General features: G+C 38.8%; 2 protein-coding genes across 4 annotated transcripts in view; one reads left to right on the top strand and one right to left on the bottom strand.

Annotated features, from left to right (window-relative positions):
- LOC144652314 (uncharacterized) overlaps window positions 1-23,384 on the bottom strand; it is a 143,891-nt gene extending 120,507 nt beyond the window's left edge. For all 3 annotated transcript variants that reach the window (XM_078512365.1, XM_078512364.1, XM_078512362.1), the window contains exons 1-2: window positions 23,349-23,384; window positions 22,790-22,860 (exon numbers count right to left, since the gene is read on the bottom strand). The gene's annotated coding sequence lies outside the window, so the exon portion shown is untranslated. The remainder of the gene's footprint in view (window positions 1-22,789; window positions 22,861-23,348) is intronic.
- On the top strand, window positions 14,290-15,513 carry LOC144648365 (uncharacterized). Its single transcript, XM_078507948.1, has one exon. It carries the CDS (start codon window positions 14,290-14,292, stop codon window positions 15,511-15,513), a length of 1,224 nt encoding a protein of 407 aa, XP_078364074.1.
- Window positions 23,385-25,650: the final 2,266 nt, after the last annotated feature.

Raw genomic sequence — 25,650 nt, 5'->3', positions numbered from 1 at the left:
AAACAGAAGAACGAAAATAAAATAGTAGGCATACAAGACACAGTGGCCCCAGAACCCCCACCCCCGTCCCTGAACAAACCAAAATAATTATTTTTATAAACAAATGAGAGGGTGTGGACAAAACTTCTAGAGTTTCCTTGGGTTTCTTTCTTGTTTAGAATTAGAGAGAAAAACTTTTTTTTGGGGGGGGGGGGCAGAATAACTTTTTGTATACCGTGGAGGGGGACTGTTGCCTTACTTCAGGGGTAAAGGAATGGTTCACAGGACCAAGACAAGTGTGGGTAAATTTTCCAATCGGGTAATAGGAGAATATTTATTGTAGCGGAAGGAAGAGGTTTTTTTGGACAAAGGAACAGCCCTAAAGTAAACATTGGAGAGCTTGAAACCAAGATATATTCAACAATTTGAGCAAAGAATCATCGCGAAGCTAACAGGGAATAATGATAAACTGCCTTATTTTTTTTTTTTTTGGGGGGGGGGGGTCGATGTCCTAGAACAACTAAGAGACAACATGTCCAAGTGTGATGTCCTAAATAAAGTCCAAATAAGTTGATAAATATGGTCTTATGGTACTTTCTGTAGTTTCACATGAGGGTTTCAAAAGAAGCGGCTTCCAGTATCGATCAATCCAATGTTTGGAGCTGTTCACCAAATGTTGTTGCTGTTCATCAAGCTCCTGAGGACTAAATATTAATGAATTCCTCCATTTATTCTATTTTTCTTGTGAAAGCTGATACATTTGATTTATTCAGTGGAGTGCAAAACTCTTTTGGGTCACTTGACTTCATGCATTAATTGCAGTATCACCATTGAGGCTGACGGGATCAACATTCATATATATGAAGAAGCCCAGTGCCAGCTAGCACCAAAGATTCCAATGAGAATGAACAAAAGGATGTAAAGGAAGATGCAGACAGTAATATTGAGCTCACCACCAAGACTAAATGAATGAGAGAATGGGAGAAAGTCTTCTTTTTTGGAGATACGAATGTTTAACGGTCAAGCTACTGGAATCCATTTTCAACCTTCCATATCTAATTGTTAATTTGTGTGTATTTTAGATAATAGGAATATTTTTCTATTCAAGTGACCACAGTTATTTATTCAACAAGCACTCTCAGTGCCCCAGCCAGGTATAAACTTTAAAAAAAGGTATTTCCTTTAAATGTTCATACCTTTTTAGGAACTACGAGAAAAAAAATGGAAAACAAGAGATGCAGTTGCTGTTATGCAAAGGAAGATGAATGTCTTTCTGGCCCCCATGTTAATGCATGAAAACCATGTATAACTATTACAGAATTAAAAAAAAACTATTTATATTAGAAGCTGTTTTAAACTATTAAACACGATTTACATGTTATAACTAAAATTATGGCTTAAAACTTAAAAATTAATATAATTATTAATTACTATTATTATTATTATTCCTAGGAAGCTGATCAAGACCAAGGACCCTTCTCGAGCTTATCAGAGAGATTGGCATGAGTTACACTCCATCCATTGATGGCACACTTATTATGTTTGTGCATGACATGAAGAGATGGATTAAGGTTTGTATCATTCCAAATCTTTTTGGCCATGAGCCAACCACATCAGTTTAAGTTGACAGTGATCCACAAGGAAAAGCACTCCTAGAACAGACCTCAGTAAATGGCCTTTGAAGTTTAAGAGCAACACCCATAATTCAGAAGATTAGAGAAAAAAATAGCGGAATTGTTCAAATTAGTGATACAAGTGTAAAATTTTCGGAATAAGTTCCTTTTACCTTGTCGATTAACATTCCATTGAGATTTTATCTGGATCCTAATCATAAGCATCATAAGTTTAAGCGGCGGTCGGCGGGTCCATACAGCAGGCTTATAAAAAGCCATGTCGTCACCAAAAACTAATGTAAATACGTTCCAAATGTCTAACTATAACCGTAAGAATTGTACTTTGCTTAATTTACTTCAGTCTTTTTTAGCTCGTTTAAAGAGTTTAATTATAAAAATTGTGCGAAAGTGGCAAGGCACGCCTAATAGATGTTGTTGGTACGAGCAAGGAATGCCTGACTGATTTTTCACGTACAAATGGGCTGTTTTGAGGTGAAATATATGCATCGCACGGGCTTTCTGTTAACTGCAATTTGTGTGTTTTGTGCCAGCTTGAAAATACAAATAAAAAGCTTGTTTCTTCAGTAAATGATAAACAAAAAGATCGTGGATCTGGATACAAAAGTTTGGCGGAAAATCTCAGCAAAGGACTCATTTCACGAAACCGCAATTCCCCTTACCAAGCAAACTACTAATGAATTTGGTGGCATTGGCAGAAATCGAGTTCTTATAAATCCTGACCCTACAAAAAGGAAAACAGGGTCTAATCTACCCGAAGCCTAACACAGCTATTCAGCCTTACAGGGAACAAGAATCAAAGAAAGATTATTTTTGTTCTAGCAGGATGTTCAAAGACCAGATATCGGCTGACAACACAAGATAACAACTTCAATCCCTGGGCAGCAAAATTAGCATGCGCCTACAACCAGTTTTCACAAGCAGAAAAATAGGAGACATTCTTTATTTGTGGTGTTAATTTAAACAAAGAATAATAATTGTTATCGGTGTGAGTTTTTCTGGTCACATGACATACCAAATATGTCATGACTATGGAGAATGGAGGCAACCCCAATATTGGTATAGAACAAACATGGTCTAAAACTAAACCAAGGATAGTCATGGAGCCCAAGATATGATAGTCAGAAGTCATCCATAACAACCAGGGTCTTTTCCTTTAACAAAGCTCAATAATGTTGTTGTCTTTGTTTGATTTAATGTGGACAGTATGGGTAACATATATGCATGTCTATGCATGTTTTTTGGTATGTATTGATGGATGTTTTGCTCTTTTCTTTTTAGGAAAAAAGAGATATGGAATGACATCCAGAAAAAAAGAAATACAATTAAACCTGTTGACAACAAATTAGTAAATGTACCCCCTGACAGTGACGATGAAGATGCCAAAAAGGATCTCTTATTCAGACGAAGACTTTTCTAAAAAAAAGGCCAGATCAGTAGCCAGTTCGCGTAGAGTAAGGGGACGGTTGCTGCTTGACGCTGTGGAAAGGCCAGGCAGTAGCCAGCTTCAAGTAAGCAATCTTCTGAAGCCAATGTGCCTCTCCAAAAGTCTCAAGTAGTACCTCCCTCTCCTGATCCTTCTTTTGCTCCTGAATCTCCACTTTCCTCGAGCTCTCAGGAATAGGGCTGCAACAATACATTTTTTCACTACACATATCTCAATGCAGGAGCCACCATATGATACAACATTACACACAATTGACAACTGCTATAATTTTCTCTATTCTGTTGGTAACCCAGTTTTTTACACTTTATCAGCAGCGAAATCGTATTTGCAAAGTGAAGTTTTCATGAGCCACGTTTTGCTGTGTCAGTCGAAAACAAATTGTTCCATCTTTAAAAAATATGTGATCAGAAGTGATGCAGAATGGAACTTCCTAGTCACTAGTTTATAAATCGCTATTGAGGGCTTTGACATGGGTAAAAAGTCAGTAAAAACAGTAATTTCTGAATGTTAATTTCAATTATTGCAGGAGATAAAGAGGGGGGCAAAGTTTTCAACAAAACTAAAAGCGGAAAAACAAGTTTATCTTTCCTAAAAAAGTAATGGATCAAATATATCGGCAAGAGGCACCTATCAGGTGGCTTGCCAGCCTGCAGCTGGGAGCAGGATCTCACAGTAAGTTTGTTTCTTATTAACAATAGTAGCTATATTAGTAACACAAAGGAATGTTGATTTACGGTAGTTGGCATGTACTTTGTGGATCTTTGAGGCTAATGAGTAATATGAGCAATGGGTTGAAAGGTAGTCTCTTGTTATCAGTTTTTTAAAAGTTGTTTGTGTTCTTTATGTTGTAAGCTTGTGCCAATGTTATTTCTTGTATTTTGTATTCTAAAATCATACGTTTGATGACCTTCCGTGTTGGCTTGTCTTTTATTCAACGCAACAGAAAAAAAGGTATTGTAAATCCATTTAAAAATTAAGAAAATTCGTACTATTTATTTAGGAACACCGCACGTAGAGTCCAACAACATGGTCCCAAATGGTTTGCAAAATATATGTGCAAGTTTGTAGGTCCTTAACCACATTTGCAGATCTCAGCTTATTCCCATTCCGTCCCTCACGGTTGTTTTAATTAAGTACTAAACATAATTGTCCTTTTGGATTCCTTACAAGATGAGACAATATATCTCTTTCTTTATCAATTTTATAAACAAAACACCTAGCTTAGGAAAAAGAATTCAACATCCTATGAAACGTTGTTTTCTTAAGCAAAGGTCATGTCAAAATAACAGATTTGGGTAAAGCGATTCTAAAGAAAATAGTGGGAATTGATGAACTACACAACGATATCAGCCCTACATCATAAGCAATGTTTACCCCATCCATCAAGCAACGTCAAGAACACCAAACCAAACCAAACCCAATTCAATTTACCTCATATTTGTGATGTCCACATCACCACCTTATAAATAGTAAGTAATGTGTTATCAGCTACAATTAACTGTTTCAGCCTCACAATCGTACTCAATTATCATTCCATCATATAACACAGAATTCATTGTCACATCTCCCAAAACCACATCACAAATACATGTACCCACATATTTCATCTAATCATCTTTGCAGGCCTCAGGTTGGAAGGGAATTCACAAGAATATTTCGTGATTCAAGGAAGGGTCGATGCAAGGTTTTCATTCAGGATGGTGACCCCAGCCAAAATTCTGGAAAAGCATGTGCCGCCTAGAGGGGAATCGGGGCAAAACTAATTGCAATTCCTCCTTGCAGTCCCGACAATAATCCCATCGAAAACATGCGTGAAGACGCGCTCAGAATAACATATGAAACACATGAAGAGTTTTCCTTATGCATGTTTAACATTATTAAAGGCCTAGACAAGTGTTCACTTGGACTTAAATTAGTCACTGGCACGCGTACAAATGTGTAACCGTTAAGCCTTCGTAGATTACGTGTCGAGACAAAAGTCTTTTGAAGATGTAAAGCAGAAATAATGGATGAGCTATTGCTTTGGACGCGTTCCACTGTTTGAGCAAAGTGTCAATGAAGGAATCAAGAAAAGATTGGACGAGAAAAAGCAGGCCTTCACGCAATGGCAACATTTTAACGATCCCAATGCAGAGGGTTACTACAGCGGCTACTTCCCTATCTGTAAATCACAAAATCATTGTCAAAATACTTTTGTGTTTCTTATCATGTCACACAACTATATATCAGCTGTTTCAATTTACCATTTATTAATTTTAAATATTTTTTAGAACTTCTACTTTTTACTTTACTTCGATAGCTGTTCTACTCTACTCTTATGCATAATTGAATTCAATTAAGGCTATGTGCATGCCCTCACGTGAAAATGTTTAAACAAGGTGCACACGGCCTCTGTACAAGAAACTGCTGCAAGCCTGCAAATAAAAACGACCAAACGAGGTTGTTTCGCGTCTGGCTCTTATCCTTCCCTTGACAAATTGTCATTGTTGATCTTTTATTTTTTTATTATATACAAATTGTAATTTTTTTATATAGATATGTAATTTTTAATTGTAAAAAACTTGTAAAGCGCTATTGGTTAGAAATAGAAATAGCACTATATAAATAAAGTATTATTAAAGTATTATTATATTATTATTATATTGATTTGTTGTAGGTAAGGTAATTAAAAGTTCGTATACCTTTAATGCTTGTCGGATCTTAGACACTTTCCCCTCATTTAATTAGTGTTGTAATATTTAATTATTCTTACACATCTACTAATATATAAATAATCAAAATTTTAGATTAATAGCTAAGTTTTACTTTCCCTTTTGTTTTGTCATTTATTTGTTTAAGTTTTTGTGGGCTTCCTGCAAAGAAGCTTCTTTAGTTAAGTGGAGTGGCACATTAAAGAAAGTTTTATTCTATTCTATAAACCTTTGAACAAAAAATAACAAACTTTTTTTCACCTCAGACACTCAAAACATGTTTAAAGAAAATTAGTCTGCATAAAAAGATAGTTAACGGCGCCTCTGCCACTCATAGCCGCCCGTGCAAAAAACCACCCTCAAAATGCCTGTGCCGCCCGAAAAAAAAAACCCTTTCCCCAGTCTCCCTGAGGGGATTTTTGTGTTTTGTTGACAATAAAACAAACATGGGAAATAAACCAATCATTTGCTGTCTTTTGCGCTTGTTTGACAGCTGACAAGTGACGGGGATTTTTGGAAAACAGTTTTGAGCACATGATGAGACAGTGGCAGAGAATGCGGAAGGCGAACACGATATTCCGGCGATTTTCGCGGGTTCGGGAGATGAAGAAAGCTTTAATGGGTTTGAGTGTAGAGGTTGTAATAATGATGGTGATGGTGATGTACATAGAGACGGTCAGGAAGACAATAGCGGCCCAACACCTGGATTCAACATGGCCGACAAAGAAGAAGAAGCTCAATGGACTGACCATCTCAGCGACTTCCAAGTTCCAGCCTTCACAGCACCGACCGGCTTAACTTTTAACTTACCTGCTAATCCTAATCGTTTACATTACTTTGTAGCATTTAAAGATGATAATTTATGGGATTTTATTGTTGAGGAAACCAACCGATACGCTTGACAAAAGCTTTCAAATTTATCCAAGCGCCTCACTAATTTCATTCCTGTTATGCATGCAGAGATCAAGGAATTCACATTATCATGGGTATAAATGAACTCCTTAATTTAGCTTTATACTGGTCCTCTGATGAGGTTTGTGGTTATCAGGGAATTAAAAAGGTTATGCCTTAGAAAAGTTATTATTAAATGAGTTGTTAGTTGCACTTTAATGATCCTAGAGGGAACCTGCTCAGGGAACTCCAGGTTTAGATCGCCTTCACAAGACAAGGCCGATTTTTAACTTTATTTGAATAAATGCCAAAATAATTTTAAGCCCACTAAGAATCTTTCCTTTGATGAGGGTATGGCCTTGTACAACAAGTAAAAAGGTCAAGCCATGGAAGGTACTTTTGAATGCGTGTAATGCAGCATAGCTTTGTTAGAGCTTTGCTTTGCAGATTTTCATATGTTGTAATTAATTGAACACCCGTGATAAAAATATGGCAAGTTTGCAACTTGCCACCATGTCATTGTGACTAGAAGTTTTTAATAATCATGACAAATGCAGTGATCATTAGGAGTTACATGTGTATAAGTGGAATATCTTTTAGAAAAATACCAAGAACCGTACTGTGTGGAGAACTGTGAATTGAAAATAAACCACTGCGTAAGAAAGTAAGGAGTACCCTACAGGCTACCGTGCTTTTGTGTCATTTAGCCCTGGTTCATGCCTTTTCATCAGCATAGTCTGACATATATGGCAGTTAAAGTTGTGTTAAAGAATAGTTTTTCTGGGGCTTTTAAGAAGACCAAGGCGAAACGTATATTTTTTAAAAAATCTTTGTTATGAATTGCAAGCTTACACTTTGTACCTCCTCATAATACCCAAACATTTACTGTCTATTAATTTTTGTAACTGAATACAAGTAAAAAGGTCACTTTCTCAAAGGCGGTATAAGATATCATATGTTTGTGTTTTAGATGCAAGCTTTCACTTTTTTGCACCAAGATCAAGTAGAAGCAGAAGTAGAGGTGAGCTCTTAAGAATTAATGTAATCATATTTGCATCTTATTTGAACACCCAATTTGTCCCAATAGAATGGACTGTGCAAGGTGCACCAAAATTTAAAATTGGATGGCGTAAGGTTTTTCTTTTCTGTGGAGCAACAAAAAATTTTCCTTCACCACGTGGTTGAAAAACAAAAGAAAAACACAAAGTGAGTGTTTTGAAAAGGACTTATTATATGTTGCGTGCATTCATATCTAACCCAAAATGTATTTTATTCATCTTAAACTCCTCTTACTTACTTACTTACTGCCCAACATGCCTTTGTGGCACATAGGGCAGCAACGAAGTTTCTTAAACTTCTTTAAGAAAGAGAAAATGAGAGAAAAGAGAGACAACTTCTGACAGCCAGTCTAGCATGAATTTGATGTGTCATTTCATCATTCAAGAATTTTAAATGATCACAAACACAAGTATATAGCAAACTACCCGTAATTCACTGCATTTTAAATGTACATTGTTGATTTAACAATGTTCAGTTGTCACCAGCCTTGAAACACAGGAACAGAAACTCAGGAAATACCACATATCGGAAGAGAAAGATAGTTTAGAGTTAAACGTGTACTTAAGTTTATCATTATAGAGTTTTTAAACTCTTTTTTTCTGTTTAGTGCCATTTAAATTACGGAAATGACACCTTTACCATCGATTTGGTATTGCTACAGATTATTGATGCAGCGTTCAAATACAATACTTCTTTTAAAAGTAAGACCTTTTTTTGTTAACTACTTTAGCTTAGTATGGTACAATAATATTACCATCAATATAACCATTTAATTTTTTGGCCACAGTAATGAATCCTACAATGATTGGTTCTTAGTATGGCAGTATGGGCCAGATATTTATGACTCTGGCTACAGGCGATGGTAACACTTTTGTCATTTTTGTCTAACAGTGCAAAGTCATTGTGCAGAGTCCGACCAACAAACACAGAAAGTTTTACTAGACCAAAAAGTAGTAAAACTTAAAGCCTCTTAGTTCTTCAAGAAAAGGTTTCGACCACGCACTGCGTGGCACAGCAGGCTGTCGTTTCCAATGCATTCTTCTTGCGATGTTTATGCCAGAGGACTTAATAGTAGGGAGAGAAGACGGCCTGCAAACAATGGTATTCAACCGCTAATGACCATTCAGACAACACCAGTATCTTGCACCAGTGGACGGGGTATCATGAGACCTTTGATGAATAGAAACGGCAGAACTAATATGCCTAGTTTAATGGACACATAAAACTACGACGAGGCCATCTGCGCCAAGTTAAATGAACATAAGGACGAGGCCACCTGGGCCTAATTTAATGGACATAAGGACATGACCACCAGGGCCTTTTCAACCTCATGGTAAGTAATTTGTGTGGAGGGGTACAGGGGGTCTCTGTTGTATCCTTAACTTCCGCGTCCCGCCTTTTTCTGTCTTATATCTATTGGGAAATATAACGAAATGCTGCGAAATTTTTATTTTCTACAGGTTCCCTGCACCTTAGGAGACCCGCTTCCCGCCTTTTCTCCCACTTCCTTCCCCTTTTCCCCTGGCACCGGCCCCTGTCCCCCCCCTTCACTAGTGCCAGGTAGAACATTCATTTTTGTTTCCCTTTCCGACTACTTGTGGTTTCAGTGCCTTTTATAAAATTAATTGCACTATTGTGGACAAAAGATTGCTTAGCATAAGCTGACGGCAACCATAACCTTCAATGGACTTCTGAAGCATGGCCGCCATGTTGGGGCGTCGTTGTCGCCAGTCATGATGACCGTGAAAAACCAAAAGCATGGGGTTAACCACCCTCCCCCCTCCCTGTTTGTCATTTTTTAATTTTTATGTATGTATTCTTATTTTAGTGACGTAGGTGATACTTTAAGTTCCCTATTAGAACGCAGTCTTTTTTACATTAGAATTAAAATTAAATTAGAAAGCATGGGGTTGTTAATTTTCTATGGGTATGGGGCTCTTCTCTGCGGCCCGATTCAAATCTAAACCTGTTATAATCTAGTCACGTGCGATTCATGTTATCGGTAATCGGATATCCCTGTTGTGCAATGTACATTTTCAATTCATTCTTCTTCGTGATTATTAAAGCATGTAGATCTACAATATTCGTGTCCTTGGTTTATTACATTGGCGACGAGGAAAAACATGGCAACCTTCGGGAACGTAGGTGAATTTAAGGAGTCAGAGGAATCGTGGACTCAATACGCGGAAAGGCTCGAGCAGTACTTCGCCGCAAACGAAATTAAAGACGAGAAGAAACAAAGAGCTATCCTGCTAAGCGTTTGTGGAAGCAAAACGTACGGGTTAATTCGCGATTTGTTACAACCCGAGAAACCGGGCGAGGTGGATTTAAAAGAGATCTTGGAAAAGCTGGAAAACCACTTCTCGCCGAAGCCAAGTGTGATCGTCGAGCGATTTAAATTCCATAGCAGGAGTCGCCTCGAAGGGGAAAATGTTGCAGAGTTCGTCGCAGGACTCAGAAGGCTTTCAGAGCATTGCCAGTTTGGAAGAACACTCGAAGACATGCTACGGGATCGACTCGTCTGTGGAATCAGCGATGATCGCATTCAACGACGACTGTTGGCCGAACGGGAGCTCACATTCGAAAAGGCGGTGGAAATCGCTACAGCGACCGAAATGGCAAACAGGAATGTAAAGGATTTAGGCGGCAAGACGCCCGGCAGCGACAACAATGTCAACAAGGTCGAAGAAGCTAAACCTCCGAATTTTCAGCCAAAACAAGAGTGCTATCGCTGCGGTGGAAACCACGATCCCTCGAGCTGCAAGTTTAAGAATGAAGTGTGCTACAAGTGCCAAAAGAAAGGCCACATGGCTAAAGTGTGTCAAGGAAAGAAGAAATCGCAAAAACAGGCCAAACGTGGGCGCCGGCCAGATGGTAAAAGAACGCACTTTGTCGAAGAAAGCGCCGATCAAGATGATGTCTATGCCATGTATCATTTGTCCAGCGATCGGAAGAAATCGTTCAAAGTGGATCTAGAACTTTGTGGACGGAAAAACACGATGGAAATTGACACGGGTGCGTCGAAGACGATACTAAACGAAGCAACTTACGAAAGATTGCGTGACGCATTGGGTCCACTTCAAACATCAAAAGCAGTCCTAACTACTTATACAGGAGAAAAGATTCCAGTACTCGGAGCAGTCATGGTTCCAGTGAAATATGAAGGCCAGCACAAGAATTTAAACGCCATCATTGTCAAAGGCGACGGACCAAATTTACTTGGTCGAGATTGGTTGGAGAAAATCCGCTTAGATTGGAACACAATCTTTCACGTGGCAAGCGAGATAAGCCCCCCATCGGCAGTTCAAAACGTGCTTTCGAAATACCCCGATGTATTCATGGAAGGATTGGGCACGCTAAAAGGAGTAAAGGCGAAGATCTACGTCGATCAAGACGCCGAACCCAAATATATCAAAGCAAGATCAGTGCCGTACGCATTGAAAACTAATGTCGAACTTGAACTCGAACGATTGGAGCGTGAAGGGATTATATCGCCAGTGGAATTTTCCGAATGGGCAGCACCCATTGTACCAGTCGCTAAGCCAAACGGGACTGTAAGGATCTGTGGCGATTATAAACTCACAGTCAATCAAGTGTCCAAACTGGACAATTACCCAATACCGAAGACAGAAGATCTTCTGGCTACTCTGGGAGGTGGTGAGAAATTTACAAAGCTAGACATGTCGCAGGCATATCAGCAAATGACGCTAGATGAGGAGTCACGAAAGTTTACCACCATAAACACTCATAAAGGGCTATTTCAGTACAATAGACTGCCTTTCGGAGTCTCTTCTGCACCTGGTATCTTTCAGAGGACAATGGAAAACCTCTTGCAAGGCATTCCTCATGTCATTGTGCGAATGGACGACATTCTCATCAGCGGGAAGGACGACAACAATCACATTGCCAATTTAGAAGCAGTACTTAAGAAGCTGTCAGAAGCTGGGCTGCGGTTGCGAAAAGAAAAGTGTTTCTTCATGGTGCCGGAAGTCACCTATTGTGGTTATGTGATCAATGGTCGTGGTATCAAGCCAGTAGAAGCTAAGGTGGAAGCCATACAGAATGCCCCAGTGCCTGAGAATGTTACACAGCTGCGAGCATTTCTGGGAATGCTGAATTATTATCATCGTTTCCTACCAGACATCGCCACAGTACTTGAACCACTGCACAAGCTCCTTAGACAAGGTACAAAGTGGTCTTGGAAGACCGAGCAGCAGGTGGCCTTCGACAAATCCAAGAAACTTCTTCAGTCTGCAAACCTCCTGGTGCATTTCCAGCCAGATCTGGAACTGATGTTGGCGAGTGATGCCTCCGATTATGGAGTAGGGGCGGTACTTTCCCACCGGATGGCAGATGGAACAGAGCGCCCAATTGGTTATGTCTCAAGATCGTTGAACACAGCTGAGCGTGGTTATTCCACTATTGAAAAAGAGGCTTTGGCCATTATCTTCGGAGTGAAGAAGTTTAATCAGTTCTTGTACGGTCAGAAGTTCACCATACAGACTGATCACAAGCCGCTGGAAGGGCTCTTTAACGAGAAGAAAGGAGTACCTCAACAAGCCTCTCCGAGAGTTCAGCGGTGGGCCCTTACCTTGGCAGCATACGAGTACAAGATTGCCTATAAAGCAGGGAACACAAACGCCAATGCGGATGCATTAAGTCGACTTCCCTTGTCCAAGATGCCAGAGTCAGTTCCTGTACCTGGAGAGACAGTTTTGCTGTTAGAACATCTGGACCACACCCCAGTCAACTCACGACATATCCAAGAATGGACAAGGCGCGATCCTGTTCTCTCAAAAGTGCACCAGTTTACACTTAATGGATGGCCAAACCACTGCCAGGATGTACAGCTACACCCATATTTAAGCCGGAAAGCGGAGTTAACCATAGAAGGTGGATGCGTTCTATGGGGGAACAGGGTGATAGTTCCACCTCAAGGACGACAGCAAGTCATAGCCGAGCTTCACGAAGCCCATCCGGGCATATCAAGAATGAAAGCCCTTGCACGTGGTTATGTGTGGTGGCCAAATATGGATCGTGAACTAGAAGATGCCGTGAAAAAGTGTCAGCAATGCCAGCTACACCAGAAGGCCCCAGCAGAAGCACCTCTCCACCCATGGGAGTGGCCCGGTCAACCCTGGTCAAGAGTGCACATTGATTATGCAGGGCCATACAAAGGCAACATGTATTTAGTGGTGATCGATGCACATTCCAAATGGATGGATGTCCAGATAATGCGAAGTACAACATCAGCCGCCACCATTGTGAAGTTAAGGGAAATTTTCGCGACCCATGGTCTCCCAGAAACCATCGTCAGCGACAATGGGCCCAATTTCACAAGTGCAGAGTTTGAGAATTTCCTCTCAAAAAACGGCATCAAACACACCAAAGTAGCACCATACCATCCAGCTTCGAATGGCCAGGCAGAGCGAGCAGTGAGAGCCTTCAAAGAAGGGATAGAGAAGATGGAAGAGGGAACCATGCAAGACAAGTTGTCACGTTTTCTGCTAAAGTACAGAACAACGCCACACACGACAACAGGGGTTTCACCAGCGGAGCTGCTGATGAAGAAAAAGCTGAGAACTAAGCTCGACCTCATAGTTCCCAACACTGCAAGTCTGGTGAGACAGAAGCAAGAACATCAAAAACAGACCCACGACCACCATGCCAAACACAGGAATTTTGAAGCCAGTGATCCTGTGTTCATAAAGGACTTCAGTTCCCCCAAGTCCTGGCAGAAAGGAACTGTGGTGCAGGCAACTGGCCCAGTCTCAGCCCTAGTAGAATTACCGGATGGTCGAGTTGTTCGACGACATCAGGACCATTTGCGGAAAAACCACAATCAAGACCCAACAATGACAAATCCTGAGATCTTGGTACCAGGAGTGGTGCCCGAGGCAGATTACACGGCAGACACAACCCAACCGAGTAGTCCTCCCAAGCCGGTCGCCGCGAGTTCGTCTGACACACAAGAGGCTGAACCATCACGCCCAGTCCGCAACCGACGTTTACCGGAACGTTTCAAGGACTATGAACTTTAAAAATTTCTGAGACATTGCTCATGAACATTGATTAGCAATCAACGAGAGTTATTGCGTGACATACATTACGTGAAAATCATTAATGATTGTTTTTGTTATACTTCAGTTCAGCGTTTTTGTGTACTTTTTTAAATGGAAATAGCAAAAGTCTTAAGGGGGAGGAATGTTATAATCTAGTCACGTGCGATTCATGTTATCGGTAATCGGATATCCCTGTTGTGCAATGTACATTTTCAATTCATTCTTCTTCGTGATTATTAAAGCATGTAGATCTACAATATTCATGTCCTTGGTTTATTACAAAACCTAAAGTGTATTTCATGCATCTTGTGGTCCCATGTGATTGGACCGTGCAAGGTGCCCAGAAATTTGAAAGTGGATGACAAAACTTTTTCTTTTTCTGTGGAGCAAAAAATTTCAACTTCGCCATGTTTTTATAAACACATGAAAAAATACGGCAAACAACCCCCCCAAAAAAACAAAAGCCATGGCAGAAAGACCAGAGAAAGTCAAGGTAGGTGTTTTCAAAGGGTACTACTACGCACGCCACGATGTATGGAATGGGACTGAATTTTCGCTTTGCTGCCCCGCCCACTTTCGTTGACAAATTCCATAAATTCCTAAAGCTCGCAACATGCCACGGCGGCCAAGAGACTTTCGCGCCGTTTTCAAATCAACAAGGAAGTGGTTCTACGATGGAAGAAGGTTTACCCGAATTCAGCAAGCTTGGTAGATTTTACGATCGCGGGAGAGCCCTTCAGGTTGACTTGAAAAGAAAAATAATACAAGATATCGTTGAAGACTGTGGCGATTTTGTAACCGGCTTTTTCCCTGGAAGTTTTTCAGTCATAGCTAAGAGAAACAGAGTCAAATATGATACCGTCCGAAAAATCTGGAAAGACTTAGTAGATAACGGCAATGCGGGAATCACAGAAAGGCATACAGCTGGTGTAAAACACCTTCAACAAGATGATGCTGACTTTGTAAGATTTCTTAAGACCGACAGAGCTTCAATGACTATTGGTGAGCTGCATAAGCATATCAGCGAGCACTGTGATATTCCTGGAGGAACGTCAAATTCAGCAATACAGCGAGAGCTTCGAAACATGACCGACGGAAAGTGGACTTGGAAAAAGCTTACAAGACCCGTTGCCGAGAAATTCACCCCAGACAATCTTAATTACTGTCAAGATTATGTCAACTACATTTCCACAGTTGACCCCTATAAACTCAAGTTCTTCGATGAATCCGGGATCAAGCTCCCAGATGTTGGTAGGCCCAACAGTGGCCACTCGCTTTGTGGCACTCCGGCTGTCGAGATCGTGCGATATGCCAATTCTCCTAATGTTACCTTAAATCTAATGTGTGGTCTTGATGGCATTGTCTATGCCAACACAGTTGATGGTAACAGCAATTCGTTTTCTTTTCTCTCTTTCTTCGAAGAAGCATCTTCAGTTTATCTTCCCGATGGCAAGCCGGCGTACAGTTATGGCGATCATGTAATTATTGACAACGCGCCAATTCATCATCACCGGGCAGGACAAGCTCTTGGCGAATGGCTGGATGAAATTGGTTGCACAGTCGTCTATTTACCAACATATTCTCCTGAATTTAACCCTGCTGAAAATGTTTTCAACAAGCTTAAGACTATTCTGAGACGCTTCGAGTATAGAGAACTTTTAAAAGACAGTCTGCACGTGGCAGTGCACAAAGCGCTAAAAGAAATAACATCCCAAGATATGAGAGGCTTTTTCGCCTTTTGTGGTTACATTTAACATTACTCTTTCTAACTCTTGCATTGTAAGGCAAATTTAAATTGTTCCAAATGGGAAGCTTGACTTGATAAGCATTTCGTGACACTCGAGCGCAGCACAAGGCAGACAAGGTTGCAAATAGAACAGACATGAATCAACATAATTATGTTCTTTATTTACTTTAGCACAACTTCAATGATTTCCTTGTAATTTAAAAATTCCGAAGATCAAAGTAACAAATTCCGTGAAATATTGTCAACTTAGCAATAGTTATTACAAACCTTATGTTATTTCACGCACTGAGTGTAAACAAAAAAGTTTACTCGTCGCCAATCATGTACATCAATGTTTATGTTGCGTTTGTAATTTTTTCACGCGTTCAAAGCCAATTTATAACTATAAGAAACTTTAACATGTAATACTTAAACACAACAACAAAGATAACATTTAATATTTTGTCAACAGAGAGCTGTGGGATTACAATGCGTAAGTAAACAAAATTCGGCTTTTACCTAAAATTTCACAGTTCAAATTCAAAGTCATCAAACAACAATTTGTTATCTGTAGCAGACGGGTTTGTTCAGTAGCTCAACGAATAATAAAGTTTTAAATAGAGTTACTGATTAGTCACCAACAGGGGGTCTCTGTTGTATCCTTAACTTCCGCGTCCCGCCTTTTTCTGTCTTATATCTATTGGGAAATATAACGAAATGCTGCAAAATTTTTATTTTCTACAGGTTCCCTGCACCTAAGGAGACCCGCTTACCGCCTTTTCTCCCACTTCCTTCCCCTTTTCCCCTGGCACCGGCCCCTGTCCCCCCTTCACTAGTGCCAGGTAGAACATTCATTTTTGTTTCCCTTTCCGACTACTTGTGGTTTCAGTACCTTTTATAAAATAGCTGCTTCAAACAATAAGCTTAAACCATAATCCGAGTCGACATCTTTCTTTGAAAAGGAAGGAGGACAGGTTTTCAAACTTTCAGGAGGACAGGTTTTCAAACTTTCACTCAATCCTCTCTCGAGATGGCGTTCTTCCTCTTCCAAAGTTGTGGGCTCGTAACATAATAATTGTGATAAGCAGGCATAGGTGTTCCAGTGACCGGTGTAGAAGTAGGTTTTCCATAAAAATAACAACCGCTACTCGCGACACTCTCGCTCTTTCGGTTTGGCAGCACGCCGCTTCCAGGAAATACGATTCCCTTTCGTTCCCAAAGTTTTCTCACAGGGTTAATAGAATGATCAGTGTTTGCTTTTACTCGGGTGACAGAAAAGTTTTCGTCGTACTCCTTTAGAAGCTGTTGTATTTCACCTTTTGGCGGAACCTTGCCCTTGCAAATCTTTTCAAGCTTTCTAATGTCCGTGTTTACAATCATGGGGACTTTGTCGCCGGTTGCTGTTTGTCGTAAATATTTCGCCTGATTACTGTTAATCAAGTCCGCTTGAACTTTCGCTGCGTAGGTGTTGATACTAGAGACAAAACTTTCTCTTTTGGTGGCAATATCCTCTTCCAATTTCTTTAGTTTTGTTTTCGCAGCTTTGAGTTCGGGTTGAATAGTTTTATAATGTTTTTCTTCCTCTGGATGCCTTTTGATGTCCTTACAAATCGATGCCGACACACAAGCCGCGAACGAGAAAATTGTCTTATTATGTCCTGGCGTGTGGCAATTTGAGCAAAGTGGCTTTTTATTTGTAGTTAAGGGTTTACAGGACATCTCAAGTTCCAACAGCTCATTTTGTTTCTTTAACACCAAATCCTGTTGTTGCTTTTTTTCTTCTTCGAGCTTGTTGAAATACTTTTGGGTCGGCGTTTCATATTTCCATTCAGCGGTAGTATCACAGAATTTTTCTTCTAAGCATTTCGATGTGGCTATTTTGTGCTTCTTTCTTTCAGGAACGCTTACTGCATTTGGAGATGTAGATGGCGACGACCGAAGACGTTTTTGCTGTGCCGTTTTCACCGTCTGCACCGTGGCGCCTTTCAATAAACCTGGTGGACTGAACGCAATTTCGTTCACTCTTAGGGTCACTCTCTTCAAGTTTTCTCTTTCTTCCTGTGCACTTTCTAACATATCGATGAAAGAGTCGATATCGTCTGCAGGCAGTTTAATCCAATCATTTCCATCTTAATATTTCACGCTCACAGTGCTTCTTCTTAGGCTAGGAAATCGTTCTTGAATTCTTGATAGCAGGGAATCCATAGTTAGACTTGCAATTTCTTCGCTTGATAAAAATAGTTTTATCCACTTGTCGCCTGGACCCATAACTTTAAACATGTTTCTCTCCATGGTGTAGAAAAAGCTGATTTATTTTCGCGATCAAGCGAGCGAAGGAGAGCAAGCGGTCAAACGCACGCAGAAGACTGGCGAGCCTAAGGAATTTATGGAATTTGACAACGAAAGTGGGCGGGGCAGCAAGGCGAAAATTGGGTCCCATTCCACACATCGGTGGCGTGCGTAATATGTACTTGTTGCATGCATTAATGAATATCTTTCAATTGATAACATGTTATCTCCTTAAGTCTATTTCATGCCTCACACAGACGTTTTAATATTTCATGACTCGGAAACTATTTCGTTATTTATTCTGTGATCTAAAATCGTCTTTTTCTTTCTCTTGACAGGAAGTAGAAGCTGGCAAAGTAAGTTCACATTTGTTTTGAGCCCGGAATTATCCATAATTTGTGCACTCATGCACAAAATAGTTCTGCTCTGGTAAATATTATCTCAATAGAGGCGAGGGCCAGGGACTGGCCTTAAAGAAAAGATACTTGCAGTAAATGCGACAGCCTAAATGGTTTAAACCATGCTAGGGATGGAAATCAAGAACTCTGCAAGAAACGCATCGGTAAGATGCTCAGAAATGCCACAATGAAAACTACTTTGAATTCAACATCCTGTGAAACGTTTTTTTTTTCTCAAGCAAAGGTTATATAAAAAGGTTATAAAGGTTTTTTAAAGCGATGCGGAAGAAAATAGAAGAAATTGTCAAAACAGATCCATATGTGGTACCCAAGGTATATCATTTTACGATTTGCAAAAAAAATGTCAAATGCTCTTTGCTCTTCTTTTTAAATGCTTGAATTTGATACATAAACTCCAGAATACTTGTATTTTTTTTTAATGTCAATTTTTAATATGTATATATATAAATCTTCTACAACTTTAAGAATAGATGTATTTTATACTTAATGCTGATCGCCAGTTTATACCAGTGATCTAATGATCACTGATTGGCCCTTCAGGATAAATAAAGTTTTCATTTTTATTTTATTTAAATGGTTATCAGCCCTACACCATGAGCAATGTTTACCAAGCTACTTCAAAAACGGCAAACCAAAACCAAATCCAATTTACCTTATATTTGTTATGCCGATCCACATCACCACCGGGTACCTTATAAATGAGATCAGCCACAGTCAGCTTCTTCAGCCTCACAATAATTATTGTACTCAATTATCATTCCATCATGTAACACAGAATTCATTGTCACATCTCCCAAAACCACATCACAAATACGTGTACCCACATATCTAATCTAATCATCCACAACACATCTTTGCAGGCCTCAGGTTGGAAGGGAATTCACAAGAATGTTTCGTGATTCAAGGAAGGGACGATGCAAGGTTTTCGTTCAGGATGGTGACCCCAGCCAAAATTCTGGAAAAGCACGTGCTGCCTGGAGGGAATCGGGGCAAAACTAATTGCAATTCCTCCTCACAGTCCCGACATTAATCCAATCGAAAACATTTTCCATATCGTGAAAGACATTCTGCATGAAGACGCGCTCAGAAATAACGTAACGTATGAAACAAAACACTACATTTATTTTATAACTTGACTGCATGAATAAATGTTTAAATTTGTTATATTTTATTATGAGATTCTTTAAAAGAATGTTTTTAGGGGTTAAATAGTTTAGTCAAGACCGAGAGCAAAAAATCGGGAGGAAAACTGAAAAGGAAGGCAAGGAAGAGCAACACAGTAACACAGCCTTTTGCCATGGCCTACTATTGGTCAATATGCTAAATGGTGGCATCTCTTTTCTTTCACTATTCACTATTAGTTCAGTCAATCTATGGTTTGTTATCACACAAATTGCAACAGAATTTTTCTTACTGTCATACATTCCAGGGTGGTCTGCTTAGCAACATACTAAAAATCCCCCAAAAACACAGGACACCCAATTCAAGAAAACTCTCAAATTTTAATAGAAATATTTTTATTGTGTATTTTTTTGTCAAGGGAGCTTGGATAACATCAAATATACTAAACTGTGTATTTTGGCCGTTAGAAAATGATAATTTTCCCTTTCAAAATTGTTAACTCACACATTCAGGGATTTCTCAAAAACAAAGCTGTGTCTGTAGAAAGTTGGGAATGCTGTTTCGTACCTTGACTGCTCACTACAACATCATACCTCCTCGCATTCAAGCAACATAAGTTTAAACATTGTTATTAGTATGTATTACTTTGGTGGTGCCACTTCAGGCTCCCCAAAGATTCTAGCAAAGAAATGAAAGAATAGATTTCAAGAAATTAAAGAATACCGGGGTATCTCAAAGAATAGCTTTGACTTTCAAGGATAAACTTATAAGGCAAGGGAACATATCATTTAAATTCACAATTATGATGTAGTTATAAGAACATGTTGCCCACATGCATATATTATTTAAGTTATAAACAGCTGATGTTTGTAACTTTTGGGATAGAGGAAATAATGGTCATCTGTTTGTTGATGATCACTGGTTGAAATCATTAAATAATTAAATATGAAATCATTTTAAAACTAGTCCAATAGTTGATAGACTGGTAAATACAAATGCTTTTGGTATAAATAAACTAATTTATTGTAATATTTGTAGTAATAATGTTATTTTTAGTCTGAGGTTTCAGTGATGGCACTTTTGACCTTATTAAAATCAAAAGGAAGGAAGTACCATGTGGTAGGAGACCAGTGTCAAGGACATGTGTATAGACAACAAAAACAAAATGCACAATTGGTTTATGTCCATGGTGATGTCTGAAAAGGTGGATGTGTCATCACTGGACAAAACAAGGCCCATAGCAGATATAAGAAACTTTCTTAATAAGAATTATGACATGCCAGAGGGAGAGCAACTATTATACATGTGCATTAGGTGACATTTTACAGTAGTTGTAGTTGTAAATGTAGTTGTAACTGGACTGAGTGGAGTACAATGGAGGGAGTAATGAAGCAAGTTTTGAAGTCAGGAGGGTGTACAGTGTAAAGCAGCAGGAGGGTGTACAGTGTAAAGCAGATTTGAAATAACAAGCACAATTACTCTATGTATTGTACTTATTTTGTAGATGAATCATGGGTGCTTTCATACAATATTGAAATTTTCTGGAGTAAATCTCCTTTTGGAAAGAGAAAAATGAGAGAAAAGAGAAACATCTGACAGCCAGTCTAGCATGAATTTGAAGCAGGTGAGTGTTTGTACCAAAATTAAAGCACGTGTCATTTCATCATCCAAGAATTTCCAAATGATCACAAACACAGAGGGAGCAAACTACCATATTCACTTCTCTGCATTTTAAATGACGTTGATTTTGCAATCTTTTAAGATTGCTAAACTTAAAAGTTAAAAGTTTTAAGTTTTCACTACCTTATTGTTACTTATTTTCGCGGGTACTTAATTTCGCGAAAATGCAACAGGAATATTTCGCGAAAATAAGTCCCGCGAAAATAAGTAACAATAAGGTAAACTTAAAAGTTTTCACCAGCCTTGAAACACAGGAAGAGGGACTCAGGAAACAGCACATACACATACATACATGTACCAGAAGAGAAACACAGTTTAGAGTCAAAGGTGAACTTTAGTTTATCTTTTACAGTTTTAAAACTTTTTTTGTTTAGTGCCATTGAAACTACGGAAATGGCACCATAAGACTATATAGTGTTGTTATAGATTATTAGTACAGCCTTTGAATACAAGACTACTTTTGAAAGACAGACTTTTTTGGCTTGTTAACTGCTTTTACTTAGTATGGTACAGTAAAGATCAATATTATCAATGTACGTGGAATGTCAGCGACTCCGGAAACAAACTTCAGGAAACATTTGTTTTGGCTATCCAAGAGCTGGGCCAGCGTTAAGTTAGCAACAGCAAAGATATGGAGAGGCGAATTGCCGAGCGATTTCAAACACAGATCAATCATCTCGGCGAAAAAATATGGCGGATGGAAAATGGCCGCGGATCTCGTGTTTTTTTTTTGTTCTTTTAGTTAATCGTTAATATGGTCAAATGCTGATTGCTTCTTAGCCGACACAGAACAACTCCAGATGTGTTTTACCAACGAATTTGGTCATTAAATTATGACTGATCGGCGGATTTCCATACCCCTATTCCAACCCTCCCTTTCACACTACTGCAGTAAGCTGCACTGGTTTTTAGATTCCATTTTTAAGTTTAACTACCTTGTTTATCTGACACTTTATGCAAAAACAAAACACTATTTGCCATCAGTCAAGAAAATGAGATTCTTTGATTTAAAACAGTCATTACTTCTTGCAATGTTGTGCTGTACGCATTTCATTCAGTATCACTTTTGCCATGTTAATCAGAACATAATTATGCTGTCAATAACACAGAGATTAATAATACAAGTATGTATAGCCTGCAAGCGGCTTTTCATTTAAGTCAAGAAATGGGCTTAACACCCTACAAGTCCTACAAGTAGAGTTTCTTTCAAGACTGGTCAAAACAATAATCAGGAAATTCTTTATTGTCATATATTTATTTCTTTGTTTATATTCTTTTCTTGGGATGAAACACTTATGGAACTTTATAACTTCCCATCGTGGAACAAGGCCATTTGCCATGCAGAAACCATGAGGGATTTTGAAAGATAGCCATGAATGATACTTAAAATTATAAATTCCATGCGATAAATGGGAAGAATTCTGTTCTCACTGTCATGGATTTTGTCCACGGGAATTGATAAATTCCAATTTAACAAATAATAATGGTTTTTAAAATTTTTACCGTGAATTTAATAACAATGTCCGCCACCTTGACAGTGTATCTTTGAATTGGAATATTTTACTGTTCCCCTTTTTTGTGGCTCTGTAAATTGTATAATGAACATTGAACTTAAAATAATTACAAGACAATGAATGAATAAACGCGTTAAAAAACGGGCTAGGAAATGTTGATATTTACCGTGGAAATCTTCCACCTCGCTCGACCAGAGAAATCGAACAGATTTACTGATTTTATTTCACCAAGACGCTTCGCCTTGAAGTGAAACATGAAACGAATTATAAACCGGCTTACCTTATTTTTCGAGGACCAAGCAAACCTCTGACACCTCCATGCGAGCTTCATGCTGTTTTCGTACGTCTGACCTGCAAATTAAACGACCTTTAACAACGCGAAAGCTGGAAATAACTAAATAAGTAGCGTTTAGGAGAAAGCCTTTAGCTTCACACTTGAAGGAAACAACTAAACTGAGGCTTTTCCCCGGGGCTTTTCAACACTACAGTTGAGTTTTTGTCTTTAAAACTCTTCGTGTTCCTTAATCAATTAATTTTCTACAATTCTTCATAGTTGAAGTGTTTGTTATTCTTGGTTTGCGTAGTCCATCTATAAAGAGTGAAAATTCACTACTCTTTTGCAAAACCAGAAGAAATTGTCGAGAAGACGGCCGCCAGCAGGCAAACATTTCACAAGACCGTGTCGGGTTCTCTGCAAGTGCATACATTTAAACACGAAAACTTATTTGCATATGTTTCCTGCTTAAACAAAATTCGAATAATACTTTTACTGACTCGAAGATACTTCGAAAAGGCTGTTCCAAAGCTATACCTTAAAATTAAAGCTGGTTTTAGCATACCTTTTGAAATTCTTTTAGCTCCGAAGACTTGCTTTCGTCATTCTCTCAAAACTGATGAATGAAAATGGCGCGAATTAGCGACCGAAAGGCATTACCGCTTGGTAACCGCCTTTTTTCTGCTGAGTCCGCAATGCGTACATAGGCAGAGATGATCAAAGCTTGTTACAAAATTTTTAAAGATATCCTTTTTGGGGGGTAAGGTTTGAATATATCTTTTCTGTTGGGGCTAGACAAAATTTAACAATTAGTTTATTTATTAATTTTTTTGGAAAAATTGCCGGTATAAATACTTTTAAAGCTAAATTGTGTATTATATTAGGCCTGTTGAGAGGGATCTGTACCACCCACAAGCCGTTATTAAAGTCCGCCTATTCAATGAGGACAAATGGATCAAGTCTGAGTGAACATATGACATTATTTACAAAAATGACAATACAGCAAGCCAACGCAACGAGAGCTTAAGACTAAGCTATGTTAATGAGAGGTTTAACTTTACAGCTTGTAATCATGGCTTTGTAGAAGGGAATGAAAAATAAAACGATGGATAAACTGCAAGTAAAAGGTATATGCTATATTCATATTCTTTATCGCCCATCTCCTAGTTGTGCAGTTAGTTGGGAATAAATTTTTAAGTAGATATTTGATTTTTTTTTTCTTGTTTGTTAACTGAACTTATTTAGTAGCTACGTGGTGTGTGTTCCACTCTTTTAAGCCTTGGCTTTGGTGTCGCCTTTAGACTTGTCGAAAAGAAAAAAAAAAAAAAACTGTGCACCTATGAATTGAAAAGTCCTGGTACCTAGCGATACAGTTTGGTTTCACCCCTTACGCTTAGAGTTATAAATTAAATCTTAAAAAATAACGACTTTTAACTTTTTTAAGAGTAGATTTTTAAAAGATGTTCTAAACGTGGGGGTGCCTCGGCTCGCCATACAAAACTTCATAGCTGCTTCCTGTGAGAAATAAGAGCGCAGCAAAAAGAACTAATAAGTGGAACCGGGTTTACGCGATGTGGAGGGAGAGCAAAATACCTATTGTTACAGTGTAAATTGGGATATCGTTGTAAAAAACTCCCGATTTAACGATTTTGCGTCGAAGCAACTAAAAATATCGTATTCTTTGTATCGGAATATGGTTAAAAATGAATTTTCAGTGCATCAATGAAATCAAAATTTTTCAAATTACTGTGTTATTTATTTACGTAAATAAAGTAATACAGAGCTTTCCATTAGTATCTATATAAGGCCCATATATGGAAGTACCCCCTCCCACCCCGTCATAGGCCTGGGACGAGCGGGGTCTCTCCAAACAAGAGGCAAAATATACTTCAAGAGATACGGATAATCGTTTCACGTGACGATGATAATAGCGTAGATCACGGGAAATGAAAAACGCAACTGAACGCGTTCAGTCTACATCGTTCAAACTTGGCGAATTAAAACTTTTGCCTAGTATCTTAACTCTACAGTTCGCAAGTTGTCTAGAATTCGATTTTTAAAAAGATGTATGCCGTCGTATTCCTACTGATAACAACACTTTAATTTCTGCCCGCTTTGTCTTCTCGTCAAGATTGCGTCGAGGACCGTGATCAGGCCTATTGAGGCTACCTACTTGTGAAATGCCCCTGCGACTTTGTTGGTTTGTTGTGCATTCATCTGGCTATGAAATTGGGTGACCAATATTTCATCGAACGGAATATGTTCAACAATTATGGGCTGATAGGCTTTTTCAGGCAAACTCCTTATGAGTTTCTTTTGAAGACTGTAGGCATTAGCTCGCTAGAACAGCGCAGGAAATTTCAGGCATTAGTCCTTGTGTATAAACGCTTACATAATCAAGCTCCAAGCTATATTCAAGATCTCTTTAATTTTAAAGTGTGCTCGTATAACCTAAGGGGGTCCGGTACAATTTTAGAGATGCCTAGATGCAATTTGGAATGGCGGCATAAGTCCTTTTCTTTCATCGCCGCCAGGATCTGGAACTCAATACCACCATTTGTAAGGGACGCTAAAGATCTTTTAACATTTAAACGATTACTATATTAATATTTTAGGTTTTAATATTTTTAACTCTTTTTAGGCGCCTATTATATAATACATATTTACATAGATATTTATATAATTTTTTTTTCTTTATACAATTTTGCGCTCACGCAGACATTTTTACGAGCGCTTGCGCTCCTAAGTGTCGCGTGGTTTAATAAAGTGTTGTTATTGTTGTATTGTTGTTGTTAACGATCTCATATCCCACACGGCAATCATGTAAAGCAGTTTTAGTTTTAGTTTCTTTAATAGTTGAGCTTATT

Source organism: Oculina patagonica, chromosome 4 (assembly GCF_052425735.1).
Source record: "Oculina patagonica isolate OP01 chromosome 4, crgOcupat, whole genome shotgun sequence".
NCBI lineage: Eukaryota > Metazoa > Cnidaria > Anthozoa > Scleractinia > Oculinidae > Oculina > Oculina patagonica.
This window is presented reverse-complemented; position numbering and strand designations above follow the sequence as displayed.

Excerpts from the sequence above, each read along its gene's own strand:
- LOC144648365 (XM_078507948.1), top strand. The coding sequence starts at position 14,290 with ATGTATGGAATGGGACTGAATTTTCGCTTTGCTGCCCCGCCCACTTTC.